The sequence below is a fragment of the Stigmatopora nigra genome, chromosome 21 (genome assembly GCF_051989575.1).
Source record: "Stigmatopora nigra isolate UIUO_SnigA chromosome 21, RoL_Snig_1.1, whole genome shotgun sequence".
In the NCBI taxonomy this organism is placed as follows: Eukaryota; Metazoa; Chordata; class Actinopteri; order Syngnathiformes; family Syngnathidae; genus Stigmatopora; species Stigmatopora nigra.
Genome location: NC_135528.1, coordinates 1,325,813 through 1,345,755, shown reverse-complemented (window position 1 = coordinate 1,345,755; position 19,943 = coordinate 1,325,813). Strand labels below are relative to the sequence as shown.

The window sequence follows — 19,943 nt, the reverse complement described above, 5'->3', positions numbered from 1 at the left end:
GTGTTTTATGAAATATTGGTTATATTGAACACAGATATTTTGTTGAACAATGAGTGGGGAGCTGTAAATTATTACGTATTTTCGGCAAAGTTTAATTTCCTCTACCCGGGTACACGAAAACTACACTTTTATTTAACAGGTTAAAAACTAGTCCATAATAAGTGTTATGCATCACATCTAATTAAACCAGGGGTGTCCAAACTTTTTGCAAAGAGGGCCAGATTTGGTAAGGTGAAAATGTGTGGGGGCTGACTACTTAGCCTGACATTCTTTGAACCATTAACATTAAATACAAATTAACTTTTGGGGATTTTTTTTAATTACAAATGGCATACTTTTACATTTTTTTTTTACCTTTTAGGTTTCTACCGAAATCACAAACCACAAAAAATTAAGAAAACTATCAAGGATATCTAAGTTCATGTGAAACATTACATATTATTCACTATTATATGCTCACTGGAGGAACAGTGCTGAAAACAAAACAATGATCACTGCATTTTCAAACTGTGATTTTGACCATCACAAAAAAATTAATTAACTGAGATTTAAGAATATATTCAACTCAGAGGACTTAAATATCTTGCCTGCACTAATGTGAAGGGTGATACTGGGATCTTGACTGCAGTATGTAGTCCAGGTCTGGCTCAAGAGCAGTGGTTTTGATGCGCAAGACGTCACGCAGGTGAGAGTCACTCAGTCTCGTCCTCATGCGGCTCTAGTTAATGTTCATAAAGGAGAATGTCCTCTCGCACATGTATGTGGAGCCAAACAAGCTCAGCATTTTATTAGCAAATGTCCGAATAGCTTGGAACCTGCCTTCATCCAGCTGGCGGTAGAAGTTAACAAGAGGGAGCTGTTGGTGCCGACTGCGATGCTCGGCATCACACTGCAGCTCAATGAGCTCCAGTTGCAGGTGGTCTGGAGCGTCATCAGGGTACACGGAGAAAGGAGAGGAAAAAAGCGTGATCACCTTTTCAATAGCTGCAAAGTCACGAAAGCGCTGCTGAAACTCCTCAACCAGAGATGAGATGTTGCATACTTTGTCATTTGCGCACTGATATTGATCTGTGGGAAACTTGTCACAATTTCCTGCAGCGACAGGAAATGTGCGGTATTGGGCTGCGCCTGTGACAGGTGTCTTTGGAAAAGTAGCAGCTTGGTCCGAAAGGCTTTGATGTGTGACTACAGTTGGCTTACCACTGCATTTTGCCCTTGAAGGCTTGTGTTCAGCGCATTCAGATGTCGCGTTATGTCAATTAAAAATCCCAAATCAGCCAGCCAAACAGGATCATTTGATTGTGGCATGGGTTGTCCCTTTTTAGTCAAGAATTGTCCAATTTCCTCCCTGAGAGAGAAGCGCTGCAGCGCGGATCCCTGGCTGAGCCACCTTACGTCGGTGCGATACAAAACATCTCCGTATTCAGCCTTGATGTAGAGAAGAAACTGTCTAAACTGGCGGTGGCACAGCGCTTTGGATTGGATTGGATAACTTTATTCATCCCGTATTCGGGAAATTTCTTTGTTGCAGTAGGAAAAGGGTGAGGATGCAGGAATAGGAAAGGCATTTTACACAAATAGGTATTTAATAGTAAGTCAATAAATAAATACATGAATAAATATATAAATAAGTAACCGTGTTGCTGAGATATATATATATATACATACAGTGATAATTTTACAATTGGCACACTGCGAGTCCCAGGGATTCGCTTGTCTGAAAACTGTGAGTCCCAGGAAACTTGTCACGAGTCCCAACATACTACGGATGCAAATAAAACATAAACAACGATATATAAACATTCAGATTTAATTTATTTATTATATGGTTTAGGGTTAGGGTTTATTTATCATTGTACTAGTCTTTCAGCTCGTAGATCCTCCTCTGTTGATGAAGTCACTGATGACATTTTTAAGCTGAAATTGTGACTTTGTGAGGTGAAAATTGCCCTTGAATATATCATCCACCATATCTTCTTTCAGCTTCATCAAGTGTGGGCTGTTCATCTCCTTAACAACCTCCAAGTCATTGATACATTGCTCCACCTTCACCCCAACCAAAGCAATGTCAATATTCTCTGTTTGGAAAAATTGAGACAGAATTGTGACAGGGGCCATTGCATCCATCATCATATATGTGATAGAGACAAATTTCTCGGTTGCAATCTTCCTTCGCAACCCTTCAGCCTTTGGGTCTTTAGTGAAATCAATGTCTCTGAAATAGAGCAAAAGACTCTCCAAAGTCCTGTATACTGATGTCAGGGCATTGAAATAGCTGAGCCATCTCACACAATGGACCTCTTTGATCTTCAATATGGGATCATCCAAAATCATCTGTATAACTCGTAGACTTGCCTGCCTCTTGCTGCTACCTTTAAAATAATAAAACAGGTCTGTCAATGTCTCTTGATGTTTCTTCAGAGCTGGATTGTGTTGAGCTGCTTGAGATGTGCAGAGTGCAATTTTGTGAGCAATGCAGTGAACATTATGTAAATGAGGGCTGTCTCTCTTTAAAATTGCAGCAACTCCATTTTTGTGACCTGTCATCACTGATGCTCCATCACTTCCAAAGCTCTGGACTTTTTCCATCTTGATATTCCTTGCCTCCAGTTCTTTCTTGATTGATTTTGCAATACCTTGACCTGTTGAATCTTTGCACTCAACATTTGCGATGTAATGCGTCGAAGGTTGCATCGTAACATCTATCACTTGGGCATACGGGACAAGGCGCTTTGTATTTGTAGAGTCTGTTGATTCATCAGCAAGTATCGTAACGACTGGTGAATTTTGCAACATCACTTCCTTCTCTTCTTCTATTACAGATGAAATGCTATCCAACAATTCATGAGCCGTAAAGTAAGATTCGGAATTAATTTTGTGTTTTTTCAAAATATCCAAGTCTGCGACACCAAGCTCATGCATCAGGTTTATTATGCTGCCAAACTTGCTGAACGGTATATCTTCCATGGACATCCAATGTACAACTTTCAATAAAGCTGTAACTACTTTGTCTTTTGTTGCTGATGCCTTTTGTTCGATTTTTTTGTTATTTCGCAATGTGGAAATTTCCAGTGCCAACTTGTGTCTGGGCAAAACTATGTGTCTATCCAGGGTGCATTTTTGAAAATTCGTGCATTTAGCTGCCGCAATCAATCCATTTACCTGCTTGTTATCCGTACAAACAGCACAGTACATGAAATTATTTTCCTCGTCATATCGTAACCACGCGAACAGCTGCAACCAAGTCTTTTGAAATGTGCGTATTTTTCCTTGCTTACCCCGCTTTGCTTCATGATCATCGATCGAATCTTCTGCAGTTCTTTTCTTACTAGTTGTATTTTTAACTGCGAAATAACTATCCAGACTGTTTTGCTTTTTCTGAAACATTTTTTACCTTTCTTACACTATTATGAAACTCGTGTGTTGCTATCGCTTCCTCTCCTTCGTCTGCTAGTGTCTGCTAGTCTCGTTCACGCGAGAATTATTTCATCTGTTAAGTCTCGTCACGCGAGGTTTCTCATTGCGAGAGTCAAACAACAATGGCGGACGATGTTTTGGTTTTTTTTTTTGATAAAAATTTCTTTGCGTCCGAAAAAAGCACATTACTTGAAATTGTGCGTCTGGAAGAAAAGCTGTGCGTATCAGACGCAGGACGCAGAGATAACGAGAACACTGTACATATAATATAATATATATAATATAAATATAATTAATAGTCTTTATCACCGGTTTCATAACGTTATCATACTTCATATATTTGGCACAGAGAACTTCTTGATGAATAATACAGTGGAGTTTAATAGCGCTGCCTCCTTCTTCGCTGACTTTGTCACAGACAAGGCTTGACCATCCACTCCGCTCGCCAGCCATGGCAGGTGCGCCGTCCGTAATAATCCCGGTGACTTTATTCCACTGTAGTTTCATGTCATCTACGGTGGAGCAACCGGAAACAAATAAATCCGTTCCTCTTGTTTGGCCCTTCAGACTCTGGAGGTCCAGAAGCTCTTCACTCACGCTTTGGAAATATCTGGTCTAGGGTGACTTTAAATCCTGTAGCAGACACTTGATTGAGCACAGAAAGATGTTTGGCATTAAAAGTGAGTGAGGGGGCAAAGGTTTTGGCTATGGCTTCTAATCCGTCTGTGTGTGTAAGTGGCATAGCGTACAAAGCTGGCTGTCCAGCTGCATGGGGTAAGAGGGAACTAACATAACAACCAGACATGTTATTCTTGTGTGCAGTCATATTGGCATATTACCCCCAGGTGTTGGCTGCTAGGGGGTGTGTATGTTCACCCTGATTAAAGGGGTCCTCCCAAGCTAGGAACAGATTGATCAGATCTTTTTCTTTTACTTTAATGATGCTAACGGGGACATGTTTATACGCATCAGGGTTGCCCCCAGTATAAGTGGGCTGTGCTTAGGGCTCTAGGATACAGAATTGAAATGGGAATGCTGGATTGTAAGAAGATTCCCATGGCACCAAAGCGAACTGGAGTCATCCTTGTTCCTCAGTTTTTACAGTTATGGTCAAATGGGTATTATTTTTCTTGAGTTTGGGGACTTCTTCCTGGTATTGTTCTGCAGTGTCAGTGATCTTTCAGTTGGTGGTAGAATAGAATAGAAGAGGTACAGGGCAGATCATTTGTTCTTGACACAGTCCGTTCTTTGAACAATTCAAATAACCATTTAGTCAATGGATCTGCCTCCTGTTTTGTCTGACCATGGCTGGTTTTCCCATAAGGGGAGCTCAAAGGGTCTGCCTGTTACTGCCTCAAAGGGTGTGATCCTTTGTGGGTTTGGCGTTATGTAAGTTTTTACTAGAAATAAATACTCAGGCCATAGTTTTTTGGTTTCTTCCATGGTCTTTTTGAAAATGAAAATCAGACATGGGCATTGTCGTCATCATTGACATGACAAAAAGCCTAGTAGTCATCATACCCTCGGCAGCGTATGACGAAATGGTATAGTGCTTCTCCACAAGTTCGTCTTCCCAGGCTATGACGAAATGGTATAGTGCTTCTCCACAAGTTCGTCTTCCCAGGCAAGACACATTAATGACATTTATTTATGACATTGGATTGGATAACTTTGTTCATCCCGTATTCGGGAAATTTCTTTGTTGCAGTAGGAAGAAGGTGAGGCTGCAGGAATAGGAAAGGCATTATACACAAATAGGTAGTTAATAGTAAGTCAATAAATACATGAATAAATATATAAATAGGTAACTGTGTTGCTGAGATGTATATATACATACACATACATGTATATAGAAGCACATCTATACTATATCAGAATTCAGGAGGTCCTAACCCACAGCCTTTTTTAAGTTAAAGAGCCTGACAGCTGATGGGAGGAAGGATCTGCGGAAGCGCTCCTTCCTGCAGTGAGGGTACCGCAGTCTACTGCTAAAAGAGCTTCGAAGGGACTCCACCGACTGGTGCAGGGGGTGGGAGGTGCTGTCCATGATGGACTTCATCCTGGTCAGCATCCTCCGCTCTCCCACTTCCTCCACTGAGTCCAAAGGACAGCCCAGAACAGAGCTGGCCCTCCTGATCAGCTTGTTCAGCCTGTTCCTGTCCCTCTCCGTGCTCCCACTTCCAACAGGCCACTGCATCAAACACGGTAGATGCCACCACAGTGTCATAGAAGGTCCTCAACAGTGACCTGCACACTCCACAGGTAGATATTCATACTTGTTAGCTCTCCGCCTTGAGCGCCATCAATCCGGCGACTGCAAGTTGCCTCACCGATGCCAACAAGAATAAGATGGATCACTTACCTCTCACAGTCTTTATACTTACCCTCCCTCAGTCAGCCTGTGGAAGGCAGATACGCGCCAAACAAACTTCCTGTTACTTCATTGCGACTTAATTTCATAGAAGGGATTTGTGTTGTCGTCACGTCACGTGTTGCTGCAGGTTCAGAGTCCTGATGGCTGTTGGGAAAAAGGTGTCCTTGAGCCTGTTTGTCCGTGCTTTGTAGGACCTGTAGCGTCTGCCAGATGGAAGCAACTGGAACAGGCCGTGTCCAGGATTGTATGGGTCCCCAACAATGGATCCGGCTCTTCTGAGGTACCGGGGGTTGGCAATGTCTTCAAGTGATGGCAGAGAGCAGTCGACGATCTTCTGGGCAGTGTTTATAACCCTCTGCATGTTTTTTTTGTCTGCTGCCGTGCTTCCGGCATACCACACTGTAATGCCGTAAGTCAGGATGCTCTCCACAGTGGCTCTGTAGAAGGTTGCCAGAAGCTTGGTGTCCAATTTGTCCCTTCTCAGTATCCTGAGAAAGTGTAGTCATTTCTGGGCCTTCTTCACTACCACTGTGGTGTTTGTAGACCAGGAGAGCCTATCCGTGACATGGACTCCCATATTTCTGATGTGTCGGGCCACCAACTTTTCAAAGCATTTCATGATCACAGGTGTGAGAGCAACAGTCCTGTAATCGTTCAAGCTGTCAATGGTTGGCTTTTTGGGGACAGGAATGATGGTGGCAGATTTCAGGCAGGCAGGAACGATGGATTGTCGCAAGGACCGATTGAAAATGTCCGTGAAGACTCCTGCCAGCTGTTCAGCACAGGCTTTGAGCACCTTGCCAGGTATTCCGTCTGGACCAGCAGCCTTCCTGGTGTTCACAGACTGCATTTCCAGTCTCACTTCCTGTTCCCGAAACTCCAGTGTATTGTCCCAGGGTGGTGGTGGAAGTGTTGACACTGGGTCTGATTTGTCAGTTTCAAAGCGGGCAAAGAAATGGTTCATTTCCTCCGCTAGTGAGGCATTCGCATTTACAGACATAGAATTGTTCTTGTAGTTAGTGATATGTCGTATTCCCTGCCACATCTACTTTGGATTATTTTCTTTGAAGTGCTCTTAGATTTTCTTAGTATATGCTGACTTGGCCTTCTTTATGCCTCTTTTCAGCTCTGATCTGGCAGCTCTATACTTTCTCTTGTCCCCCGATCTGTAGGCGGTGTTACGGCATTTGATAAGTGCGTGTCTCTTTGGTCATCCAGGGTTTTTGATTAGGAAAAACCTGTATCCATTTGTTTGTAGTGACGTTGTCAATGCAGTTTCTGATGTAGTAGAGTACATTTTCTGTATAGTCCAGGAGGTCGTTGCGTTCCCAGTTGGTGCGGGAAAAGCAGTCCTGCAGCTTAGAAAAAGCGTTCTCGGGCCCAGTTTTTATTGTCAGTATTTTTGGCCTTGTCTGCGTTCAAAGTGTGGTGTACGCAGGGGTTAGAGATATGCAGAGATGGTCTGATCCAGCTAGATGTGGGAGAGGATTAGCTTTATAGGCATGTTTGATGTTCAAGTAGACATGGTCGAGAATTTTGTCTTGTCTTGCATCGCATTTGACATATTGGATAAACTTGGGTAAGACAGTCTTTAAACATGCTTTGTTGAAGTCACCAGCGACAATAAAGACTCCATCAGGGTGGTCGAGCTGTTGTTTATTTACAGCCGTTAGCAGTAAGTCGAGAGCTGTGTTGACGTTAGCATTTGGAGGTATGTAGATAGCCGTTACTATGACGACCGTTAGCTCCCTCGGTAAATAGTATGGTCTGCATCGTATTGCCAATAGCTCCAAATCCGGAGAACAGTGAGTGTCAATGATCTTGCTGTCACAGCACCATTCGTTGTGTATGTACATGCATAGTCCACCGCCTTTGCTTTTTCCTGTTAAGTCTGTTGAGTCTTAGTTTAATAGTACAGTTGGTCCGTTCAACTAAGCCTGCGCTCTGTGAATGGTATGCACAATGACTTTTTAGGATGATCCCTCAATGGATGGCCATATTGTCAACGAAGGTATTTACAAAATTGCTACCGTTATCACTCCACAAGACTCGTGAGAGGCCATGTTCTGGTATTGTTTACAAATGGCTTTGGCTACTGTGAGGGTGTTTTGATGTTCTGAAGGAACAAGTTCAACCCATTTAGTTAGTGAGTCTACTAACTCTAAACCAGGGATGGGCAAACTTTTTGACTTGCGGGCCACTATGGGTTATAAAATTTGAACAAGGGGCCACAGCAGTACATTGACTGCTGGGCCAAATATAATAAAGCGATCAAAGAGCGATACAGAGAAATAGTAGGCTAAATAGATTAGAATAGAAAACTGATCTATCAACCCTGGAGATTGCATCTGTTTTAATACAATTCAATTGAAGGCACCAAGTAAAACAAATATCAAAATTTATTGAAATGTTGATGAATAAAACTTTCAACATTCAAAACATTACTACCCAACAACATAGGCGACTAACCTCAATCCTTTCTGTCCCGCTGCAGTGCGTAATTAAAAGATGCGCCCTTTCAAACTCAATTTTTTTATCACAGTAGAAAAACTCGAACTTTCAGTGGGAACAGTGTTGTTGGTCTCCCTTTTTGCCAGTGCATCAAAGTTTGGTGTTAGTTTTGTTGTGAAAAGTTTCAGGATAGATCGGAAGTGTTGGTCAGTTAACTTGGATCTGTGACGGGCTTTGTTGATGTTCATGATGCTGAACGTCTGCTCACAAACGTAGGTCGAGCCAAACAACACCAGCATCTTCTGTGCCATCCTCCGCAGGTTTGGAAACATGGCTTCATTAAGTGAAGCGTAAAAGTCATCCAGTATAGAAGAGTTAAACTTCTCCTTTGAAGTGGAATCGGACTGAAGATTGATCAGTTCCAATTGCAGCTCCGGTAGCACTGTTTCAGGGTCTTGTGATAATGGACAGGAGACCAACAGAAGTGAAGTCAATTTTTTCAAAATCTGAGAACCGACGGCAGAATTCTCTGTGCAGGTCGTCCAGTGTTTTGCAGTATTTCTTTGTTTCAGGTGGCCTATTTTAGCGTGGCTAGAGTGGGAAAATGAGAGAACAATTTGTTTGACATTTGTCTGGAGAATAAAATCAGCTTCGATTTGAAGGCTTGCACATTTGTGTACATGTTGTGTACAAATTGATCCTTCCCCTGTAGTTTCACGTTCAGCTCATTCATGTGCGAAAAAATGTCAACAGAAAAAGAAAGTCACACAGCCAGTTCACGTCTCAGCTCGGGAAACTCTTCGGATTTCCCAATTAACCTCAAAAAGCAGATGATCTCCTCTTTGAGCTCCCATACTCGTTGTAGCACTTTGCCCAAACTTAACCAGCGGACACGGGAATGGTAGAGTAAGTCCTGGTGATCCGCATCAGTTTCCTCCAAGAACGTAATGAACTGACGGTGATTAAGTCCTCTTGCGCGTATGAAATTAACAAGTTTTACAACTGGATCCACGACATGATTAAGCTGCAATACAGACTTACACTGAGACTCCTGATGAATTATGCAATGAAGGAAGATAAGATCCTGCCCAGGGTTTTGGTCTTTCACCTTATCCTGGATTCTTTTCAGCAGTCCGACGTTTTTTCCAGTTAAATTTGGCGATCCATCTGTGGTGACATTGGCAAGTTTATTCCATGGTAGTTTCATTCTCTCAACGACAGCAGACAAATGTTCATATAAGTCCTCGCCTCGCGTTTTCCCCTTCAGCGGCTCCATGCTCAAAAGTTCTTCAGTTATCTCAAAACTTTTGTTTATCCCGCAGATAAAAATGAGGAGCTGAGCAGTGTCTTTAATGTCCGTACTTTCATCAAGCGCTAATGAAAATAACTTAAAGGTTGCTGCTTTTTTGTTTAACTCGCTCACTATATCTTCATCAATGAGTTCCACATGGCGAGTTACTGTCCTGCGTGATAAGCTGATTTTTTTTTCGAACTTGCCTTTGCTCTCCGGACACAAAACACCTGCTGTATCTATCATGCATTTTTTCAAAAACTCGCTTTCGGAGAAAGGCTTGCTAGCCTATGCCAGTTTGAAGGCCAGCAAAAAGCTTGTCTTTGTGCTTGCCTCTTGAATTGCAGTTTAGCGGTGGAAAAACATTCTGCTCACTCTGCAAATTAGCCACCAATCTCTGAGCAGTAGCCGCTCGTTGTTGTGTTGACTGCTTGCTAGCGTAGTTTGCATGCTTCGTGGCAAAGTGACGGCTGATATTGTACTCTTTGAAAACAGCAATAGTTTCTTGGCATATCAGACATACAGCTGTTGATCGGACTTCAGTGAAGAAATATTTAGTTGTCCACTAAACACACGACACTCACTGTCCACTTTCCGTTTCTTTGGTCTGCTCATTTTTACAGAAGGGCTCAAATGGCAATGAGAAAATAAAGAGAGATAAATAAAGAGAAAGGCGCGACTCAACAAAGGCCTAAATGTCAGCGCGCCATCTATTGGTGAAACACGGTATTGCATGGACAAGATTTAATGAATGATTTATGAAGCATTATTATTTTATTTATTGGACAAGCTCGGCGGGCCGGATTAAATTGTCTAACGGGCCGTATACGGCCCGCGGGCCTTAGTTTGCCCATGTCGGCCCTATGGTATTGTCATTGTCTGTTCTACCATTGATTCAATGACTCAATGTGGCTACTGCACAGACTGTGGGGGCTGACTGGTCTTATCTTCTTCATCTGGTACACTTTTGGATTGGATTGGATTGGATAACTTTATTCATCCCGTATTCGGGAAATTTCTTTGTTGCAGTAGGAAGAGGGTGAGGATGCAGGAATAGGATAGGCATTTTACACAAATAGGTAGTTAAGAGTAAGTCAATAAATAAATACATGAATAAATACATAAATAAGTAACCGTGTGGCTGAGACATACATATATATATATAGAAGCACATGTATACTATGAGAATTCATTAGGTCCTAAACCCACAGCCTTTTTTTGGTTAAAGAGCCTGACAGCTGATGGGAGGAAGGATCTGCGGAAGCGCTCCTTCCTGCAGTGAGGGTACCGCAGTCTACTGCCTAAAGAGCTTCGAATCTTTGAACAATGTTTTGTGTTTTATGAAATATTAGTGATATTGAACACAGATATTTTGATGAACAATGAGTGGGGAGGTGTAAATTATTACGTATTTACGGCAACGTTTAATTTCCTCTACCCGGGCACACGAAAACTACACTTTTATTTAACAGGTTAAAAACTAGTCCATAATAAGTGTTATGCATCTCATCTAATTAAACAGTGATCCCTTTGATGTCCGGATCATATGTACCATGGGTTTTTCTATCTTATTCACGGGCCAACGCCCAAGCGCTTCTCTTGACTCTCCACTTCCTCTTTTATGTTCCTTTTGTATTTGGTGTTCCTTTTTCAAACTTTTGTGTAAATCGTGATAATTAAACAGTAAATACCTGTTAGTCCTCGATGCCGGTCTGGTTCGTGGGACCCGGTGTCCGGACGAACGGCCGGGGCCAGTGGGGGAGACCCGTCTCGCAAAAGGGAGACGCTGTCGACAGATTTTCGGTGTCCTCGGTTTCACCGGCGGTCGTCCCTCCAGATGCAGGTCCCGGGTTTCAGCACCAGTTAAATGTTGGCTCTGAAGTTACATTTCACCATAGTTACCAACCGTGCACAAAGAAAGAACGAGGCAAGAGACTGTTCTACGTTTAAATGCAACCGCGGCTGGGAGAGCAGGGAGACAGACGTGAGTAGTTGACACACGCTCGGCTCTGCTCTCTAACTTCCCAAGTAACAAGGCGATTTTAACTTTCTGCATGACGTCATGAAAAAGTACAACAGTTAAACACTAAGACGTGTTAAGACAGATTATAGACAGAATGTTCTTTGTCATAGAGGATTTGTAGGTCACGAAACCTTGCACTTAACTTTCAATCCGTGTCAGTCCTCTTACTGTTATGTTCATTCCCCATCAAAGGAATGCATCTTAGACCATCGGCATCACTGCAGATTTAAGTGTGACGCTTAAACCCAGTGAATTCAGGAGGTCAGGATACCTGCGGAAATTGGATAACTTTATTCATCCCGTATTCGGGAATTTTGTTGTCACTGTAGCAAGAGGGTGAGGATGAAGAAATAGGAAAGGCCTTTTAGACATTAATAGATAGGTAAAAAGTTAATAAATAAATACATGAATAAATATAGAAACAAATAACTTGCTGAAAGATATATACAGGGTGACACAAAAAGATGTGTACCCATGAAAATTTCTATTTTGACTTTGATTAAACAGCTATTTATTTCAAAGTACAACCACACTATTCAGTTTATGGAAGACCTTTCACCAGAGTTTCAGCTATTTCTGTCAATTTTTAGTCAATTTATGGCTTTCCCAAGATGTGTTCCAAAAGTCCACCATTCTGTTGCAAGTAAACCTGTATTCGTCTGACAAAGTTGTTACAGTGAAACCTCGCTTATCGCGGTTAATGGGGACCGGGACACCCCCGCAGAAGGGAAACCAGCACCAGGCTAATATGCTGTTCATTCAGGTGTTTTATTCCACATTAGAATGCAGGTGTTATGTTAGTGCATACAAAAAATCACTGCAAATGTAATAAATGTAAACTTTTATTCAGAAAACTCAGAAATTCAAAAACATCATACAGTCAGGATGGATCTTCTGCAGTTCTTTGGCGGCGCGTAAAAAACATTGTTATGGGGAGTTGGGAACGTGTTTTTTTTTTTGTCGGTGAGGATGCGCTTGTAAACAGCCATGACCTCATCGATGCGATTGCTGAACTCGACTGCCCTCACCATGTTATCGTCCATGTCTTTGGCCTTTCTTTGGAGGTCTTTGGCAGTATTAAAGAGGTCCTGCAAATTATGCAAAGTAAGGCCACTTTCGTCAGCAATGTCACCCTCGTCGTCTGCAGCAGGCTTCTCTTCCTCCTCACTCGCCGACTTGGTCATCTCCTGCAGGTCCTCCTCCGTCAGTGGGGCTGGGTGACAGTCGATGAGATTTGTAATCTCATCAGCCGTCATGTCCGAGAAGCCTTCAGTCTGCACCAACCGAGCCAGCCTGACAGCCTTATCGACGGCAGACTGATGGATCTCGGTAGGGGTGAAACCCGCATAGTCCTGGGTGATTTTGTCTGGCCACAATTTCCTCCAACTGGAGATGAGGGTCTGTTCTTTCATGCCCTTTAGGGCATTCTGAATGTTGGTCAGACACGTGGCTATGTTGTAGTCCTTCCAGTAATTGAATCAAGTAATTAATTTCCACACCCTGTAGGACGATGTAATTTATAATTTTAATTTAATATCTTTAAAAAAAAAAATCCTGAAAAAATCTGCGAAGCTCTGCAGGCAGCAATAAGTGGAAAGCGAAGTAGCGAGGGTCCACTGTACATTTTATTCTAAAAGTGAGTAAAAAAAATTGAGACACCCTGTATATAAACATAAAGCCCTGTGTTTAATTGAAATCATTCATCTGTAATAAAACACATGATTAAAATAAGTCAGTCTTCATAAGGCTTTAAAATACTAAAAACAAATAAAAGTGGACAGAGCTACTGCCACCGGCTGCCGCATGACGGCGGAATTTTGGGGGGGGAAAATGAATGTCACTGCGCCAGGGGAATTATAGTTAGTCGTCTGGAAGGCTTGTTATCCTTAATCGCGTCCTGCTTCAAGATAGTGTATATCGTGAAAATATTTCTCTCGTATTGCAAACTCTGTGATACGTACACTACTCATATTTTTCAATTATTTTGCATATTGATTGTCATCGTTCGCCCTTTTTGCAGAACTCTTCATTTCACCTGTTTGTTTTGGACCTATTTTGGATTGGTAATTGGATAACTTTATTCATCCCGTAATTGGGAAATTTCTTTGTTGCAATAGGAAGAGGGTGAGGATGCAGGAATAGAAAAGGCATTATACACAAGTAGGTACTTAATAGTAAGTTAATAAATAAATACATGAATAAATATATAAATAGGTAATTGTGTTGCTGAGATATATATATACATACACATACATATATATAGAAGCACATCTATACTGTATCCGAATTCAGGAGGTCCTAACCCACAGCCTTTTTTGAGTTAAAGAGCCTGACGGCTGATGGGAGGAAGGATCTGCGGAAGCGCTCCTTCCTGCAGTGAGGGTACTGCAGTCTACTGCTAAAGGAGCTTCGAAGGGACTCCACCGACTCGTGCAGGGGGTGGGAGGTGCTGTCCATGATGGACCTCATCCTGGTCAGCATCCTCCGCTCTCCCACTTCCTCCACAGAGTCCAAAGGACAGCCCAGAACAGAGCTGGCCCTCCTGATCAGCTTGTTCAGCCTGTTCCTGTCCCTCTCTGTGCTCCCACTTCCCCAACAGACCACTGCATAAAACACAGTAGATGCCACCACAGTGTCATAGAAGGTCCTCAACAGTGACCTGCACACACCAAAGGACCGTAGGCTCCTCAACAGGTAGAGGCGGCTCTGGCCCCTTCTGTTCAGGGCATCTATGTTTGTGGACCAGTCTAGTCTACTGTTGAGGTGAACACCCAGATACTTCAAGTTCTCCACGATTTCAATGTCTGTACCCTGGATGTTTAGCTGAGTGGTCTGTTGAGGTGTCCTCCGAAAGTCAACGACCATTTCCTTTGTCTTACTGGTGTTGATGTGCAGGTGGTTTTGCCTACACCAGTCGACAAAGGCTGTGATGACTCCCCTGTACTCCAGGTCGTTCCCGTCAGTCACTCGTCCAACAATGGCAGTGTCATCGGAGAATTTCTGGAGGTGGCAGGTGTCTGTATTATGTTTAAAGTCTGACGTGTAGAGGGAGAAGAGGAGTGGGGAAAGCACTGTGCCTTGTGGGGCCCCCGTGCTGCAAGTTACCACATCAGACGTACAGTCCTGGAGTCTCACATATTGTGGTCTGTTGGTGAGGAAGTCGATGATCCATGCAGCTAGGTGGTTCCTTACTCCAGCCACCTCCAGTTTCCCTCTCAGAAGGACCGGCTGAATGGTGTTGAATGCGCTGGAGAGGTCAAAAAACATCATTCTCACCGTGCTTCCCGAGTTCTCTAGGTGTGAAAGAGACCTGTGCATCAGGTAGGTGGTAGCATCTTCCACACCAATGCCTGGACGATAGGCGAACTGCAGAGGGTCCAGCTCTGCATTCATCAGGGGGCTCAGGTGGTTGAGGATGATCCTCTCCAGTGTCTTGATCAGGTGAGAGGTTAGTGCTACCGGCCTGAAGTGGTTTGGCTCCCTGGGGTTCGCAGTCTTTGGGACTGGGACCACGCAGGAAGTTTTCCACAAGGTTGGGACCTTCTGCAGACTGAGGCTGAGGTTGAAAATATGCAGAATCACTGTGCCAAGCTGATCCGCACACTCTCTCAGTAGTCTGGAGCTGAGGCCGTCCGGACCGGTAGCCTTCCTTGCCTCGATCTTCTTTAGTTGTTTTGTCACCTGATCGACAGTGATGCAGAGACCGGTGGAAGAGGGGGAGGAAGAGGAGAATGGGGGGGTAGAGTTGCTTCTGGTCTGGGGGGTCAGGGGAGCAGGGGCAGGGCTGAATCTGTTAAAGAACTGATTCAGTTCATTGGCCCACTCCCCGTCTCCGGACTCCGGGCCTCTCCCGCTGTTGCCTCCATGGCCCGAGATCGTCCTCAAGCTCCTCCAGACCTCTTTGGTGTTGCCTCTTTGGAGTTGCTTCTCTAGCCTCTTCCTGTAGCTGGTCTTTCCCCTCCTTATCTCTCTCTTCAGCTCCTTCTGGACCGTTTTGAGACTCTCCTTCTCCCCAGACCTAAAAGCCCTCTTCTTGTTCAGGAGGGCCCTTAGATCCCTGGTGACCCACGGCTTATTGTTGGAGTAACAACGGACCTTCTTGGAGGGTACGATGTTCTCCACACAGAAGTTAATGTAATCTGTGATGCAGTGGGTCAAGCTGTCGATGTCTTCCCCATGTGGTTTGCACAGCACCTCCCAGTCGGTTGTCTCAAAACAGTCCCTCAGTACCATGCTGGTCTCCTCGGTCCATCTTTGTATGATCCTCGTGGTAGGTTTTATTTTCCTCACCATAGGGATGTAGGTGGGGATCAGATGGACCAGGTTGTGGTCTGAGCGGCCCAGTGGGGGAAGGGGGACTGAGCCTCTATGCCTCCTTTGTGTTGGCACTTTGTATGATGCATTGACTAACGGGGGTAAAAACATGTTAAAATGCAACGCTCCGCCCATTTCCCGTAGATATCTGTACACACGAAAGAGATGCGGCAAAAAAGATCATAAACAGCCTCATGTCTTGGCCACTTGGCTTTGTCATATTTCAAAATTTGTCTCGTATCTCAAGGTAAATATTTGCTCGAAATTTTACTCGTATCTCAAATTCCGTGTATGTCGAGGTACCACTGTACCACAAAGTGTAAAAATGTAACCTTGAACAAAGTATGCATGTGGAATTTTTAATTCAAATTTTCTCTAAAATGTATCCATGAAATTGCAAGGATTCTGAGAATGTGAGCAGTCAGAGTGTTGTGATCCTGGTAATGGCCCCAAAGCAGGCGAGATAGATAGTCCAGTTATTAGTGCACCTTTATTGAAATAAGCTCTATCATCAACAATATTCAGTCCGTGTCCTGGTAGCTATCCTGGCAGTTCCTTCTCCTTCTATTAGTCTGTATCTTGGCGTAGTCCTTGTCCTATCCTGTCAATATTCTTGGGTCGTCCTTCTCCTATCCTGGTCTATTATCCTTGGGTCGTCCTTCTCCTATCCTGGTCTATTATCCTTGGGTCGTCCTTCTCCTTTGCTGGTCTCTGGCTTGGTGATTCCTGGGCATACAAGGGTAAATGAATTTAACATTGAACAATGGTCTATACGTGAGGTTACTTCAGCGAGCTGAAATGACGATCCGGCAGCTGGTTCAGTCTCCGGTGGCCTTATATCTTGGCAGAACGTTGATTGCCTCCACCTGGCGCCACTCTGCTCGTTGGGGCTGGGCCAGTGATTGGTCGAACTGGAACACCCAGCCACCAGTCACGTCGGAGGCCTGACACAGAGGTTTTCTCCTGGGATTGACTTCACCTTTCCTGAAAACTGAAAAAATCTGAACTTCCCTTACCACAAAAATGGGACCTGCAACCTGGGGGAAAAAAGTACGGATGTAGCATTTTTAAATTCAATTTTCTCAAAATTTAATATTCCAAACTGCATAATTTTGAGGTTGAAAGTAGTTAGAGAAGTGTACTACTAAGACTGATCTACCTTGGTTGGAAACTGAAAAAAATCTTGATTTTAAAGTAACACAAAAATGAATCCTGCAACCTTGAACAACATATGCATGTAGCAATTTTAACTTCAATTTTCTCTATTCAATTTGTGAAATTGCATAATTTTGTTTGAGTCGTCAGTGACTTTTTTTTACTAAGATTGACTGATCCACGTTGCCTGGAAACTGAATTTTTATTTATTTACAGTATCACAAAAAATGGGACCAGCCACTTTGAACAAAGTACACATGTAGGAATTTTAATTCAAATTTTATCATTTAATCCATGAAATTCCATTATTGTATGTGTGATTAGTCATGGGGGTCTACTGGGATTGAGCCACCTTGCCTGAAAATTGCAGAAAAAATCTTGATTTTACAATACTGACAATGGGAACTGCAACCTTGAACAACAAACTACGCATATATATTGCAACCCTTTCGAGGATGCGCGGTATGGAGGATGAAATGGGGGAATAAAAGAGGGATTCACATAATATTGTACTTGTGTAGGGAAGTGTGTGTTTTTTTAATCGTGACACACTTTTTAAATAATGAAAATGCTGCTTCCATATGGTGTTTTTTTTTTTTTTTTTTTTACTGGAGTGTTTTTAAAAGATAAAAAGTACTACATGCACACGGAAGTCAGCCGCTGTTTCGACACTTCTGTTTTGAATGGAATTACCGTACTGCTTGGATTCAGCTTGTGGGCTATTTAGAGCGTCCGCTCATTTGACCACAAAAACACGAATGTCCGCTGGCTTGACCGCAGTGAAATTTGAAATGGATGTCATTCCCGACACACAAGATAAACACCGGAAAAACATCTGCTTCCAACAAAAGGTATGTGGCTCATTATCCATTTCTGAATTTTGTAGTATCATTTAACAAAAAGGATTTTTTTAAAATTATTATTTACAGAGGTTTTGTTAATTGTTTCTGAATGGAAAATTTAAATGCCAAGAATATTCCTTATTTTCAATTATGAATGTCCTCACCCATGCCTACTTGTAGTACTAGTATGATCAGTAGCTGGCACATTCATGCCTTTTTAATTTTTATCAGTGGCAGATCTGATTCGAGCAGACGTATGTGCAAGACCTGGTCCAGCGCATTGATGTAAGTTTCTTTTCTGTCTCTGTTTTATTTTAGACAATCTCTAACCAAGTGATTTGTGTATCATTGGCAGAATCTCTCATGGGAGATGCAGACCAACCAATAGGGATCCCTCCAGGAATCAGCAAAATGCAACACGCCATCTTTGGGAACCTGCTGGACCTAAATGAATTCCATCACAAGTAAACAAAGTGACTTTTCACAAAAAAATGAAACCTAAAGTCTTATCTCAAAGTTTGGAGTGTTTATATTTTTTAAAGAGTTGACCAACCTTAATAAATGAGGCTGCTCTTGGTAAATTCAGATTTTTTTGTATGCATGTTCTAATTTAATTAAATAAGACTTATAAATATTTGATGTTGATATACGCCATTCACTTTTTAAAATGTATTTATTACCCATCTCTTTCAGCACCTTTCTCAAAGAACTGGACAAATATGATCACATGCCTGAGGAGTTTGGACGTTGCATGTCACATGGGTATTTAATGCTTTATCCATAAACACTATCCCGATGATATTCGACCCATAATGACTCCATGAAAATTTATCTCGTTTGTAGGCTGTGAAGTTTCAGTTCTATGTGGATTATTGCAAGAACCATCAACGATCCTCTAGGCTCAACTTGGTGCATTCTCTGAACTTCGTTGATGTAAATCAAATGTCAAACTCATCAAAACTTGACTTCAAGACACATTTTCATGATCTTAGTCCTTTCTCTCTGTGTGTTGAACAGAAAATTCAGCAGAAACACCAACTCCTACCTGGTTAAGCCTCTGCAGAGAATCTTGAAATATCCAGTCCTGGTAAAGACATGCCTAAAAATGTTGGAAAGATTTTAGTATTAGCATTGGAATTATTGTGAGCAACTCCTCCAACACTTCAAAATTGTCATCAACACCACGGACATATTGCAAGCTGGGCAGTGTCTGTGATGTCTGTGGTCTCATCAAGAGCCACTGAATATAAACTGAAGTTTTGCGCTTTCTCACAAAGTTGACCATAAATGTCACTTGACAGGTCAGAAATGCGCTCTACCACGGTGTTGGCAGAAAGGCTGATGTTGTTGAACTGACTTTTCTTTTCTGGACAGACGATATGTGCAGCCTGTAATATGCAATATGAACACCGTGTCATTCATATCCATCTTGCGGGCCGCACTGACATTAATCTTGCATATTAAGACGCGGGCCGCAAATTAGCGTCCTGCGGGGCATGAGTTTGAGACCCCTGCCCTATATGCTATTCCAGAATCATCATGTGATTTACTCCCTAGTCACTGGTATTTAGGTAAAATAGATAAAAAAGAAAATATAAGGTGTTGTTTGTTGTCATGAGGGGTGAAGAAGCAGAGGCATTCTGAAGATTAACCAACAAACAAAGAACATATGTGGAAAAAAAGAAATACACCTTTAAATTGAATTAAATACATTTTGTGTTTTTCATATTGTAGACTTGAAAATCTTATTGCTTGTAAATACTTGTATGTTGTTAAATATTAAGAGGATTTGGGACAAAGGGCACATTTAAATTGAATATTTTTGTATCCCCTATTGCACAATACATTATTGTTTTTATATTTTGTATGTTGTTTAATATTTTTACAAAAATGTCATTTTCAATGTTTTGCTTATTTATTCATTGGTAAATATTGTACTTGTTCAATGATTGTGTAATTAAATATTTCAAAAGAAATGTAGTTCTGTGGACAATAAGTGGCACAAGAAGTGAATTTGATCCTAAGATATTTTTTTCTAGTGCTTTTGATGCATTTAATAAAACTTTCACAATTATG

The 19,943-nt window shown here is 42.3% G+C and overlaps 2 protein-coding genes and 2 long non-coding RNA genes across 5 annotated transcripts in view; 2 read left to right on the top strand and 2 right to left on the bottom strand.

Moving 5' to 3' along the window:
• The window catches only part of LOC144215283 (uncharacterized), a 12,214-nt gene extending 9,198 nt beyond the window's left edge, over positions 1–3,016 (top strand). Inside the window, exon 4 of the long non-coding RNA XR_013330380.1 lies at positions 2,823–3,016. This is a non-coding gene — a long non-coding RNA (uncharacterized LOC144215283). The remainder of the gene's footprint in view (positions 1–2,822) is intronic.
• LOC144215284 (uncharacterized) overlaps positions 1–11,630 on the bottom strand; it is a 21,153-nt gene extending 9,523 nt beyond the window's left edge. Inside the window, exons 1-2 of the long non-coding RNA XR_013330381.1 lie at positions 11,225–11,630; positions 3,749–3,929 (exon numbers count right to left, since the gene is read on the bottom strand). This is a non-coding gene — a long non-coding RNA (uncharacterized LOC144215284). The remainder of the gene's footprint in view (positions 1–3,748; positions 3,930–11,224) is intronic.
• LOC144214737 (general transcription factor II-I repeat domain-containing protein 2A-like) lies at positions 7,151–9,518 on the bottom strand. Its single transcript, XM_077743366.1, is given in 4 exon segments — positions 7,151–7,262; positions 8,459–8,696; positions 8,761–8,819; positions 8,869–9,518. Coding segments are annotated over 4 exon segments (1,059 nt in total).
• Positions 8,791–19,943, top strand: LOC144215282 (proto-oncogene DBL-like). 2 transcript variants are annotated; one of them, XM_077744143.1, is made up of 5 exons: positions 8,791–17,876; positions 18,105–18,152; positions 18,223–18,331; positions 18,561–18,629; positions 18,885–19,943. In XM_077744143.1, exons 3-5 carry the CDS (start codon positions 18,231–18,233, stop codon positions 18,988–18,990), a joined length of 276 nt encoding a protein of 91 aa, XP_077600269.1. In that variant the 5' UTR covers positions 8,791–17,876; positions 18,105–18,152; positions 18,223–18,230; the 3' UTR covers positions 18,991–19,943. The 2 variants fall into 2 exon arrangements, with proteins under 2 accessions (XP_077600269.1, XP_077600268.1); XM_077744142.1 differs by having other exon boundaries at positions 8,792–17,876; positions 18,099–18,152.

Bases quoted from the DNA above. Each gene is read 5' to 3' on its own strand.
- LOC144215282 (XM_077744143.1), top strand. From the start codon at position 18,231: ATGGGAGATGCAGACCAACCAATAGGGATCCCTCCAGGAATCAGCAAA. The intron at 18,332-18,560 runs GTAAACAAAGTG...CATCTCTTTCAG, and splicing joins CTAAATGAATTCCATCACAA to CACCTTTCTCAAAGAACTGG. The intron at 18,630-18,884 runs GTATTTAATGCT...TGTGTTGAACAG, and splicing joins GGACGTTGCATGTCACATGG to AAAATTCAGCAGAAACACCA.